This window comes from Macrobrachium rosenbergii, chromosome 29 (assembly GCF_040412425.1).
Source record: "Macrobrachium rosenbergii isolate ZJJX-2024 chromosome 29, ASM4041242v1, whole genome shotgun sequence".
Classification (NCBI taxonomy): Eukaryota; Metazoa; Arthropoda; class Malacostraca; order Decapoda; family Palaemonidae; genus Macrobrachium; species Macrobrachium rosenbergii.
Window position 1 is genome coordinate 22,113,157 of NC_089769.1, and position 13,614 is coordinate 22,126,770.

Genomic DNA, 13,614 nt, shown 5'->3' on the forward strand with positions numbered 1-13,614 from the left:
GAAAAGTTTTCATATGGTTGAGAATGCTCTCGGCCCCTCTGGGAACTGCAAGGGTTGCAAGTGATGAATCATGAAGATTATTCATTGGGGGAGCTGCGGTCCTGTCCTGGCGATCCTCGCACTGACGAATCGGTGCGCAGTTCTCTGAGAAACAAGGGTGATCACAACTTCAAGAGGAAGACCCTCACTGCTTCTGAAGCATGAAACTCCTGTAAATCTCTCCCTGGAGGGAGACCTTGACAGATCCCAAGAAACCCTCCTCGGTTACCTGGTTGTACTACGTGACAATCGGGGGACCGACACCGAAAGCACGCCAGGCAGCCGAACTCCGAAGAAGACAAATTCACCAAAGCTCTCTCTGTCTGTCTCGCGCCTCTTGGAACAACCGAGAGGGAAAGAGAACAGGGAGGAGAAAGAGTACCCCTACCTGTCCTGCCAGGTAGACCAGCACGAGAGGCGGACTGTGAGCGATAATCAACTGAAGGAGATGATTGCCAAGCAGGGGAAGAAGAGCGCTTGTGCATGGCAAAGCATTTTCCTGGGAGGAGCAGAAAGTTCACTCACACAGTGTCAAGAACCCGATTCGGAAAAACCGAGCAGGGCTGAGCCAAGCTGCAATGAACTGAGCCAATCACGCAAACGCAGTCCAGACTGGGTGATAAGTGGTGGACTGAGGGGGCAAGCGGGGCGAGACAAGCCAAGCCGAGCAGAGCCAGTCTTGCAAACGCAACCAGGGATTGGGTAGGGCGAGCAAGCTGAGCTGAGCCGAGCCGCTCACGCGAACACAATTGGAAACTGGGCAGGGCGGAACTCGTCTGCCGTGAACTAGCGCTAATTTCCAAACTCCATACTCCTTCAAGGCCGAGGCCCCTCGAGAAGGTGGTTTGAAGGGGGAATTCGGTGTCTGCTATCCTGCATGCTCGAACCCTAAGGTTCAAGATACGAGGATGAAACTGGGCCCAGCAACTGAAGCAGTTGGCAGGCAGTATCGAGGGACCCGGGTGTCTCAGCACCAAGACACCCGGGTCTCGGCACTTTCTCTCGTCCTGTGCCTCTCACCAAGAGAGCGCTTGTGCTTCACAGAATTTGAGCAACCTACGAGACCCCCAAAAATTGGAAGCAGCTGCTTTCAGTTTCCTAAGAAATTAAAAAGTCAGGCACAGAACCAGTCTTAGACACAGACTTCTAAGACTGGCGACTAAGACGCGGCCTCTCGAGGCCATGCTCTCGCAGCCCCAGAAACGCGAGACCCCAGAGGAGGGAAGGGCCAACAAGAAAAAATTGCCTCTCAGAAGAAAAGCAGTCCCTTAGAAGTACCGCAGGACTTCTGAAGGGAACCTCTTCCCTGCTTCTTCTGGTGTTCGAACTGATAGGATTGAGACACCAGGCTGGAAACTCGACTGAGCACTGCTAAGCACTCTGGGAGCACTTGTAGTGCTGGCAGGAAGAGCCAAGACACCTGGGTGCCTCAGCCCTTTCTCTCACGCTGCTCCTGAACTGGGCTGGGAAGAATACTCTCCAGACCAGATCGGGATACTCGAAATCCACAGAATCCCAAGCACTCGGGGCGGCTTGCAAACAAGCGCCCAAAGCAGCACCTGTCTTAGAGGCAGAACCTCTAGGACTGGGAACAGGAGCACAAACCAAGGTCTGCACGCCTGCGGCTCCCGAAACACAAAAACCCAGCCTCGGAAGGAGGCAGTCCCTCGATGCCTAAACGACTTCAAGGTGGAAGAAGCAGCCTTCCTCTCCTTCGGCTGACGGAGGTCTATCCAGTTCCGGGGACACCCTCAAACCTTGGGAGAGGAAGGGAAGAGGCAGCAGAAGATGGTAGCTACCACCACAGGGCAACTTCCTTCACCTTCACTTTGACATCATCTACAAGATGGTGGACACAAAACATTGTAACCTTCAGGGCAGCTAGGCAGGATCACAATGAAAGTGGCCCAGGACACAACCACCAGGAGCAGCAGCAGGCACAATCAGGACAGCCGATGCAGGAGCTAAGGAAGCAGTTCGGAAGGCAGGAGCTACAGCAACAGCCAGGTACATCACATGAATGTCACCAGTAGTGACAGGAGCAATCAGGAAGGCTGCGGCAGGAGACCAGGAGGAGCCGCCGAGAGACTTGTTGCTGATTCAACAGGAGCAATAACACAGGAAGCACAACAGGAGCAGACAGACCACAGATACGCCAGAGGCAGTTGCACAGCATACATGAAGGCCACTGCCAATTGCTGCTGCACCTACGATGCTCACTGTCAACCTGAAAGAAAAAGTAAAGATGATCAGTAGAGGGACACTCCTCTCGCTCCGAAGGGAACTGCCCTACGAAAAGAGAGGCAGCCCTGAGAAGAGGTCGCCTGACCCCGCTGTCTTTGTGCGACGAGCGAGCAAAGAGGGCGAAGGAGAGAGATCTCTTCTGAAGGAGAGATACAAGAAGAACCTATAGGGAGAGAGAAGGAAGGAGGGGCAGCCACCACGGGCGCTGGGAAGCGAGCTTACCGATGGTACCCACAACCTTCCCCCACCCGTGCAACTCATCCACAGCGCAGGCAGCAAAAAACAACACTCAGCACAAGTAGAAAGGAGTAGTCATGCTCTTGTACATGGAGGGCGTGAGCCCAAGAAGGGGAGAGAACTTGTTACGTCCCGATCAATGAAGGGGAGAGAAGTTATTACGTCCCAATCTAATACAGTATATCCGAAAGTACAGGGGAACGCCTACACTATCCAATTAAAGGGTTACTGTACACCCCTCTAAATACGGCCTTGGCCGTCAAACCCAAGACACAGATGCAGGGGAACGACGGCCTATGCAAGGCTATCACAAATTGTGGGTTTGTATATTAATAAATATCAAATACACAATATATACATAAAAACACAGAAAGATCCCACCGGGATAAATAAAGAGCTCAACAGCAGTCAGACAAAGAGATCCGAAAGCACGTCTGCAAAGCATGATGGCCGAATGCAAACTGGAATGTTAACATCCAGGCAGGTGGGTAATCCCACCTACCTTGCGGTAGTTACTGCCTAACCACCTTGTTCAGGAGTTTACCAGCCGTGTCCAGCTTCGCCATAAGTAAGTCGTAATGTAAAGGACTGGTGGTTTGTATACTGTGTCAGAACAAACAGTACTGGGATGTATCCATGATGTATCCTACTTAACCTAACTTAACCTAGTGCACTAGGTCCTAATTATCCAAGGGGGATGCCCATTTAACCTGATGTAAAGTGCCATAAATCATGGTGGTACAATAATTACTTGCTTACATACCTTGGTTGTTTGGTATTCTCTCTATGTCTTCTCCTCCCTACCCTTACCCAAGGACTAAGGCCCACTGCTGTCCTCCATTATCTTTAAATGTAAGGGGGAGAGCATAACCAACTAACCAAACACATCTGACTCAGATGAATGCCAAACCTATTTCCTATAAATTTCCTAACTTATTTCACACTTAAAATCGCTTACCTCCTATGCAAGCTAACCATTTATACATCCATCTGACACCCAGATACAGAGTTTTTTCCCTGAATACACTATATTTCTGACACACAGGATAGTTCACCCAGTTCTGGCAACATATAATAATACTGCATCATTCATTCACAAATTACAGTACTACCTCGGTACTCAATGTTTTTAGAACTCGTCCAATTCGGTACTTAACTCATTTTGACAAGAAAACACTGTCTTGGTACCATCATCTGTTGGCCACTCAATGTGCAAGCTAATACATATTTGTCTTGAGATGCTGTGACACATTGCCTCTTCCACATCAAAAAGAGTTCAGCATTAGTCACAAGTAGCTCTCAATCAGTACGTTTATATTTAGGCAAACACTAATGTCCGGTATTGACAAAATCACTCCTTTGCTTAATTTAAAATTTACTGCATTTACAAATAAAGGTAAGCTGCAGTTTTACCCCAGGTTTGATAATTTACAAAAATGAGTACAGGCAGTCCCCGGTTAACGGCAATCCAATTTTATGGCGCTTGTCTATCGACAAAAATTGGCAATTTTCGGAACCGAAAATTGCCGATTTCTGTGTATCGGTGCTGATAATTGGGTACTGGCGCCCATACATACTTAACAGAGGCAGCAATAAACAAAATCAGCCCCGATAAGCCCTGAAAATCACTGAAAAAGCGTCAACAATTGCTGATTTTCGGTTATCATCACACCATCAAAAAAGAACCCCCGCCGATAACCAAGGACTGCCCATACCTTTGGATTATGTTTTATTTAACTCTAATGCCAATGAGTGATGTCTGTAAAACCTAATCAATTTGTTTTTAAGCATGTAAACATTACCAGAATGCAAAAGGCACATGATGGCACTTTTCATGTTTTGCAATATGATATGGCAATACTGTACACACAATATAACTGAATATGTTAAATATAACATCAGTTTTTTAGAATTAACATTACTTTAAATACAAGTGTACTATTTGATTTTTGCAAATGGTAACTACTGGTGCAACCAAGGTCCAAAGGTATAACAGACTAACCAGAGCCAAAGTTCACATACACATTTGTAGATCGAGTATAATGCACCTAAAATCTGATTAAAAATTGTTTCGAAAGTTGCATGATACAAGAGTATTCAAGTACAGTAGACACCCAGTATTTGTGGGGGTTAGGGACCACAACTGCCTATGAATAGCTGAAATTCGCAAATACTTGAGGCTCCCTCTAAAAGCACTTACAACCACCTATTTTATTAGCTAAACCACAAAATACACCTTAAACTATCATCCTAAAGCACTTTAATATCATTTCAAAGTCATCTTACATTACCCTTAAAAATATATGCATGAACACTCCTACAACTGTTAATCTTACCAAGGCGAAAACTAATCAAGTTACCCCTATATTTAGGCATGCACATTTTCTTTCATACAGTATTTAACACTTACCATTGTCTTTTAATGTAGACAAGGGTAACACTGGTACATCATTTGGAGAACGTTTTTTTTTTTTAGGGGTAAATATCGTTTGGTGAATGTTTATGACAAAAAAATACATTGTATTCATACATTTCTGTTTACATTAATATTAATATCCGAAAATTAGTAAATAATTTTTTTATCAAAAATGGATTTAGTCACAAAAATAAATTACAATAACTAGTGAATATTTTACATATGCTCTGCAAAAAAATTCATGAATAGGCAAATTTTCCACAAACTATTTGGAGTTATGTTCCACAGAAAAATTCGTGAATAGGTGAATCTGCGAATAGTCTGGGGTTGACTATAAACACGAATGTTCGAATTAAGTGGGACTATAAACAGCATTAAATTTTGTCAATCTTATAACTTATGACAATGCTCTATCCTTCATAAAAAAAATGTTTTTAGAATGGTGGATAAGAAATTGTAAACCTGAAGTAAAAATAGGGCACAACTACCTTTTAGTCAGAAACATGACACACACACACACACAGAGAGAGAGAGAGAGAGAGAGAGAGAGAGAGAGAGAGAGAGAGAGAGAGAGAGAGAGAGAGAGAGAGAGAGAGAGAGAATGATTGTCTATGGAGTACTGCATGACAAGGTTATGATCACCATCGTAAAAAATTAAGATAATATTAAAGCTACCTTTTGTTAAAGGAATCAAAACTGAGACAAAACAGAGGTCTAAACACTTGAGGAAGTAGATAAAATTGTTGACTGATTGATTATGAAATTTAGGTCTTGAATGCTGGCCTGAATAAATGATAAACGGTGGGTGGTAGTGTTTCCAAGGCCATGATTTCTGAAAAAGCAAATGAAGTTACTTTCTATAGTATTTATTTGTGTATAATTATTGTTCTTTATTTACTATTATGTTGTAAAAGTACAACACAAGTCCATCATTACATAAAATACCTTTTAAAATGGTCATTTTTCAGGGGTGGTCTAGTACTAATTCAATTTTTTATTCTTCATGGGAAAAACTTGTTTGGTACTTGTCATTTTTGGCACTCATTGTACCTTCTGGAACCAAATAATGATGAGTGGTGAGGTACCACTGTATTTTGCAGCCAATACTGTATAATGAATTGACAAAAACACACCAGAGAACAGCCACCACACATAGATAATGATAGCAAAGTCAAGACTGAAGCAGAAAACCTACAGTGACTCCTGGCAAAATTAATTGCTGCTGGTTGGGCAGTTTTGCACATGACATCACCATAAAGATGCACAATTATCCTCTCATTCCAAAACAAAAACACAGACAGAGAAGTGCTGGAGACAAGGAACAAAAATAAATCTGCCAGTGGACAGCACTGCAGACGAAAAAACACTACATAAACCAAAATTACAACCTCAGTTAGCAAGCATTTGTAACAATTATTTACAAGGGGAAATTATCTAGAAGTTTACTTAAATAGACACAAATCATATCATGAAGGCAGTACCTTACAATATGTTTAAAAGTAACCAACATCAAAATCTCACATCATTGGTTGCCTGGTTTGAAAATGCATTCCTCACTGGTTGACAGTGACTTGTCAAATTTCCAAAAAAACAGAGAGGGCAGCATGTTAGAAAATTATAGACTAAATACTCTGTAAGAGCTCTCCCAATTAATATGGCACATAAGTCAACAAGAATTTGCATCCTGTCAATGTTTCAGTAGCTAAAGGTATTTTCTCATTAAAGAAAACGGTCTTGGATTTTACTACAATAGTCATGGACCATATTATTTATGCTGTACTCTTCTCTAAGAACAGATTCTCATGAATGCCGCAGCAAGCTTTAAGGTGTTTAGTGAAAAACAAAATACATTTTGAAATGTTTTCGTTACCTTTGGAAAAATGTGTTTTACATAAAAAATAACAGTAACTGACTTGGAAATCATGAAGTTTTCTTGGATTAAGGGCTAATTACCTGATCAATGCCATGAGTTGTATTAGGGAAAGTCGGATTACCCAGAGAACCTTGATGAACGTTGATTTCTTGCACACTTGGCAATCCTTCACCAACTGAATTGACAGCTTTTAACTGGATCTCATACCATGCAACATCTGTAATGAACAGAAACAAGAATTAACACAAACAATATCATGTAACTTCAAAGCAAGGACTGATCCTTCAAGCAATTAAACAACAGCATCCATATTCATCCGCAACAAAAGAAACAATACTTACCTCTAAATGTAACTGGAAATCACAATATCACTCGCATAATTTTCAATAAATCAGATTAAATCCTCTGACATATAATAAAAAAAGGGCATATGAAGCTTAATAACATTCATCTTTTCACACAACAATTACCAACCAGAAAGTGAAGCAGGATATTAGGCACCAACACACTGACAGTAAACTACCTATATGGTAGCCTACCCTACATTATACTGTACTCTACATTCAACATAATGAATATGTATCTTTTCCACGGTTCTTTTAAAAAGTTATTCTTTACTTCACTGTACCCAATAACATTGTATGTATTCTCATATTACTTTGTGTTATAAATTGCGATCACAGCGATCAATGTCTTGGTTTGGAAATCGATTACGCAGTAAGTTTATTTCACCGTATTCAACTCAGTTCAGAGCGCTTTTCTTGCTTCTAGTTAGCGTAAATGAATCTCTTTGATACTTTATTTATATGGAACAAGGTTATTTTTTGTTATACAAAGTGTTGTTAAGTCGAAGTATAACAAATAAGTCTTAATGTGAAATTAACTTAGCTATTTTTTTCGTTATGACGTTGGCTGTTTGGGGGCATGATTCTGTTTGCTATTTTCACTTTATTTCATCATAATACGAGCTTTGCGTCTTTATCTTTTATTGGTGTGAAAATGGCAGTAATGTGTTCTTTCATGCCCAGTAGTTTTGATTAAAATAAAATACCTCTCTCCAATTTTATTTACGATTGAGTTTCATCCATGTTGCTGATGCATGACAATTTATAGTCATTAGCAGCTTGAATATTGTTTTCTCAGCTTCAGCTACAACTTGCAGCTTAAATTTAGCAGTGTATTTCCTTGCCGATCTTTTATCCATACTAAATAAGGGTATAGTGTAAAAATATATCAGTCCTATTCTACTTAACGTCATTTGTAACATAACTACGGTAATTGACAACAGTTTGTCGTTTGGTTGTTACGGCTGCATGCATTTACGCAAGAGTATACCACTACCAACAATATTTTTATCATTCTCTTTTACCTTTTTAACTAGAAGATGGGATAAAGAGATGAAGGAAAAGAAGTTGGTCTATTGTACCTGACTGTACCCTGCTGCCTGCGCCCACATGAAATTTAAAAATATTGTCATATCGGTATTAATTGCTACCCCGCCTTGCAAAATCGAATTATCGTCAAGCAAATTATCATAACTCGAGCACTACCTGTGGGAAGTTCTAAGTGTTTTTAGAGGGCTTTTAAGTATTCGCAGATTTTAGCTATTAATGGGGGGATGTGGTACGCATCCCCCATGAATATGGGGGGTTTACTGTATGTGAAACCAATTTCCAAAAATGGTGATATCACACTTACTGCTTTTTCAATAACACATCCCCCGTGAATACAGGGTGTTTACTGTATGCGAAAGCAATTTCCGGAAAATGGTGAAATCACATTTACTGTTTTTACAATAGAGTAATGTGCACGTTTTAAACCCAACTTTGTTAATTTACAAGAAAAAGTGTCTCTGAATTATGTTTCTTCTAGCAACTAATGGCAATGAAGATGTCAGTATTACTCCATCAGCCGAGATTTTGAAAATGTAAACAATATCAAATGCAAATGGCATACGAAGACAATGTTTACATTCTGTAATACAGTAACAATATGATAATAGAAGCAATATATGTACTGTAATTGGATACAGCAAACAAAACTACCTTTATTTAAATCATCATTATTATGAATATAGTTGTACTATTTAACTTTTGCAAATGATGACTTTTCTCCAGAAAATATTTCGAGCTTTTCAGTTTTTAGAATTACACAGTAAACAACCCGTATTTGCGGGGGATGCGTACAGCAACCTCCCCCCCTCGTTGAATAGCTAAAATCTGCATACTTAAAACCCCCTCTAAAAAACACTTAGAACTGCCTATTTTGATAGTTTAAACACAAAAAAACCCTCTAAAAATGCTTATGCCTGAGTATTTTAATAAGTTTTATCAAAACATGTGCATTTAGTCATGAAAATGATATGAAAATACAGTAATTAGTGAATATTTCTCAGTGAAAAATACAGCGAATGGGTGGATTTTAAGCAAATAATGGATAGATATGTTCCACAGAGAAATCCGCAAATAGGTGAGTCCGCAGATAGTGAGACTGCGAATACGGGTGGTTTACTGTACGAATAATAAACCTGTACCACAAATTGGAGAACAAATATATTCAGAAATACGTACAGTTTCAGAGCATTGTGCTCCCTCTTTGGTGTGGAGACATTAAAACCCCACTAAAGTATATTACGAGTGAAGTTCAGAAAAGAGAGAAAAAATTAATACGTTATAATAGTACATGAAATATCAGTAATGAACAAAACACACTAATTCCAAAGGAAAAGCACTGTCTCTATCCAAGCAGGTCATTTGGATAGTGATGACGCTTTTCCTTTGAAATTAGCCTGTTTTGTTAATTACTGATATTTCATGTATTATATTGTTATTTTTTTCTCTCTTTCCTTGACTTCCCTCATAATGGACTGTAGTTGGGTTTTAACGTCTCCACACTGAAGAGGGAGCACAACGCTCCAAAACTGCATGTGATTCTGAATACAGGTATTGTCCTACTTACAATGAGGTTGGTTCCAAAAACCCCATCGTTTGTTGGAAAAAACGTACCTCGAATTTAGCCTAGCCTATACACATACTAGGGAATTCAGTACCATCTATACATACTGTATGTGGTAGCCTAGCCTACACTGTACAGCAAATGCTATACATATACAATTTAGTAACTATTAATATCAGCTAATTCTGGAGGTTCAATGCAGACTGACTCATGGTAATTCAGTACAAAAACCAGGTTTTGATGTATGAAAAACCTATTTTTGGTAGTCACTGTTGAGTCCTCAAGGAATTACCTTTCATGGTCTACCAGAGCTCCATGGTGACCAAACTAATACTGTACCAAAGGATTCTCTTCTAGTCGGTCTTTTTGGCCAGGTACTGTGTCGTACTGATTAACATTATAACACGTGATGGAGTATATAATGGACTCACAGATAAGAAGGCACTTTCCCTTATCTTCAGCAAAGCTGAACCCAGTTTTTCCAACATCAAAAGAACCTGCAAGAAAGAGAAGTGACTATTGTGCATGCGCATTCACACCCTTGTTTACAACCGGGCCATTAAAGACCAAGGAGCCATTACCCTCTGTTGGTCAATGCAGGGTGATCCCTTGCCCAAATCCCATGCCTTTTCATCAGGGAAGTGGGAGGGTTTCGAGGACTCAACAGCGACTACCAAAAATGAAGTTTTCATAATAAAACTAATATTGTAATACTTACCTGAACACCTGAATTCGCCCTTAATCCCACTAGACCGAACAACTCTCAATTATCAATCCCACTAGTGGGAATTTTAACAGCCACCGTTACCAACGCTGCAGGTAAAATCTTGTCACTAGAGCTACCAAAACAAACAGTTGGCAACGCTGACACGTGTGTGCTGACATGCCCACTCTCATCAATTGCTTTATTCAAGGTCAAAACTGATGTGGGGAAAGGAGGGAGGGAATCATTCAGGTGTTCAGGTAAGTATTACAATATTAGTTTTATTATGAAAACTTCATACTGCAATACACTCCCTAAACACCTGAATTCGACCGATTAACAACATTTAGAGGAGGAGAGATCAATTCTATTGCACGCCCCTTTGACAACCGCAGAGATGGTAGCTTACCAGTCTGCTCTGCATAAGATATCCATTTAGTCATACACTCACCATATCAATCAATGCTTTCAGTGAAGAGACATGTTGGCAAGTGAAAAGGCAGCTCGCATGATTATATGAGGTACATGAAGAAATCATGTTTTGAGAACAAAATTTTACGGGGTGCATAGTACATGTGATCGGATAATAAACAGGTATAGATAGTAGTTATAATCCTCATACCTACCCAAACCTAGCCATGCAGTATTACATGCAGGGTGATTTTTATTTTTACTTACCTAAGCCAGTTATAGTGTAAGTTAATTGATCTGGAGTCAAATTGACTGGACCTAACCAGGATTTTCCCTTTGGACGATATTTAAGTATGTATCCTATTTCAACTTCACTTTCCTCTGGAGGCTGCCAGTCAATCTGTAAAAATGAAGTATAAAGCGAAATGTGGAAATACTCCTCATTAAAAAATGTAAGGAAATTAATGTACATTCAACAGTAAAGTTCAATTTGCTACTTCCCCATATTTAGAACATTTACAAGACGAAAAGTAACACATTTTGTGAATAAAATTTCACAAAAGCCAATAAAACTTCTTTAATTTCATTCCTCTCTATAGGCTAGTAGAGACCTATTAAAATGTAAATGTATTTGTGCCGCTTTAAGAGATACGCTGACTACTTATACAGAGAAAAACAAGCTTCCTGACAGAGCAAGTATGTTACAAATATATAATTCTACATGGAAGACAAATTACACATACAGTAATCTAGAGTCAGGTGTACTTACTTGGTAACATTACTCTTCTTATGAGAAAGCAACATGCTGTTTATTATTTGTAGCTCTTTCACAATAGAACATCTCAAATATTATGGAGTGTTTCAAATCAAAGTACATCCTATGAAATTTAACTGGTAATAAGGAGAATGATCTCTCCTTAACTTTAGAATTACCATTCATTCCACATAAGGGAAGAAGTCTTCCACTGTTAATCTGCAGCATCTGACTACAATAATAACAAAATCATGATCAATCACGCTAGCAACCTCAAAGGTGTACAGCAATTCATGAAAACATATGCTTAATATTGGAACTAGAGCAGGTTATTATCCAAAAAGCAACAGTGGCTGATAAATATCATTCTTCAACAACAGTAACAAGTTTAACAACTTGCAAGTTAACATCAGTATTGGCCATTGCCAAATTTTTCATTTATGAAATTGAGGTTCTGTTACTATTCTTTAACATGTAACAAAGGTAACTGAAAATACATAGTATGTTCCACAAATTCTAAATCATTTGTTCTGCTTAATAGTCAGAAGATTTTGTGGTAAAGATGGATGCAAAAATCACAAGTTTCTAATCAATTTGTATTTTTCCTACCATACAAGCTTGAGGTCTTTACATTGGGATTTTCTTCTGCGCTAGATGGAAACTGGTTATGAAAAATTAAAACGTAATATGATCATGGTATGGTGGAGTAAAATATGGTGTCATCCAATAGGGTCAGCGAATGGGCAGAGCCTTATCTCGCTTGCCCTAAAGGATCCTGTGACACAGCAATGTTCTTCCAGCCCAGGGAAACTGAATGAGGGGTGGCTGAGGTGGGAAAAATACAAACTGATTAAAAATTTCTGATTTGTTCCTATATGAATACAAACCATTCGGTCTTTACACTGGGAGACTTACTTATTGGTGGGAGGAAAAGTAAGTTATGGCCGATTAGAGGTCCGGCTCACCTGGGCTCACTTCCTGGCCATTGTTGGAGCATAGGAAGGAGTCAAATGCCTCTGACTAAAAGTAAAAAATTTCTCTAATAGCCAGACATCTGGGCTTTCAATAAAATGGGAATTCCATTCCACAATGTGCCGAGAAGGCAGGGAGGATATGCATTTGTTAAGACAACAATCAATTGGTTAACTACCTTGATCTATGAAGAAACTTCTTTTGCTTACAGAGAGGAGATAGATGTCGCTTCTATTTCTGAGATCTGTTCATTGTGTGAAATGAAGAGAAATAAAATGACAGCCTTCTCCCATGTATCTAGACAGATCCAGGTACCTAAGATTGTTCTCTCTACTGCATGCCAGGAGCAAAGAAAGAAAAAGGAGAAAGGAAGTAGGCCATTCCCCGCATTCACAATCTTTTCACACCAACATCTAGACTAGACACAACCTGTCCCCCAGGGGGCACTGGATGAGTTAAACAACATGTTGGGCAGCCACCCCCGGACCCAAGGAAAATGTGTCCAAGGGCCTGTGTGCAACATCCTTTAGGTGGAAAGAGGTAAAAGTGGTTTGAAATTCCATGTACCAACTTTCAAAACCCTTTGAACTAACAGATTCTTTTTAAAAGCGATGGAGAGACTGAAACCCGACATTGTGAGCTCTAGGTTGCACTGAGCTGTCATCTACATTAGAAGAACTGTACGCACTTCTGATAACTTCTCGTAGCCAGAAAGAGATGGTATTCTTGGACATTTCTTTCTTGTTCCAGCCAGTACTAACAAAAAGCCTTCGACACTCAGGTCTGAGGTACTGAGTTCTTTTTAGGTAATAGGGTAGCACCCTAACTGAACATAAAAGCATTTCACTAGGATCATCACCAACAAAATCTCTAGGGGGCGGAATCGAAAAGGACTTGAACCTGTCATTGTGGACCGAGGGGCTGGGCTTTGAGTCTTAGCCACAAATTCTAAACAAACTTGAAGGCCACCAAACTCCAGCCCCTTGAATGCTTCACCTCAAATGAGAGGT

The 13,614-nt window shown here is 40.0% G+C and overlaps 1 protein-coding gene across 4 annotated transcripts in view; it reads right to left on the bottom strand.

Moving 5' to 3' along the window:
• LOC136854671 (protogenin B-like) overlaps positions 1–13,614 on the bottom strand; it is a 507,887-nt gene that overhangs the window by 83,741 nt on the left and 410,532 nt on the right. For all 4 annotated transcript variants that reach the window (XM_067131267.1, XM_067131266.1, XM_067131269.1 and 1 more), the window contains 2 exons: positions 11,146–11,278; positions 6,890–7,026 (listed from right to left, as the gene is read on the bottom strand). In XM_067131267.1, coding sequence (XP_066987368.1) covers positions 6,890–7,026; positions 11,146–11,278 — 270 coding nt within the window. The remainder of the gene's footprint in view (positions 1–6,889; positions 7,027–11,145; positions 11,279–13,614) is intronic.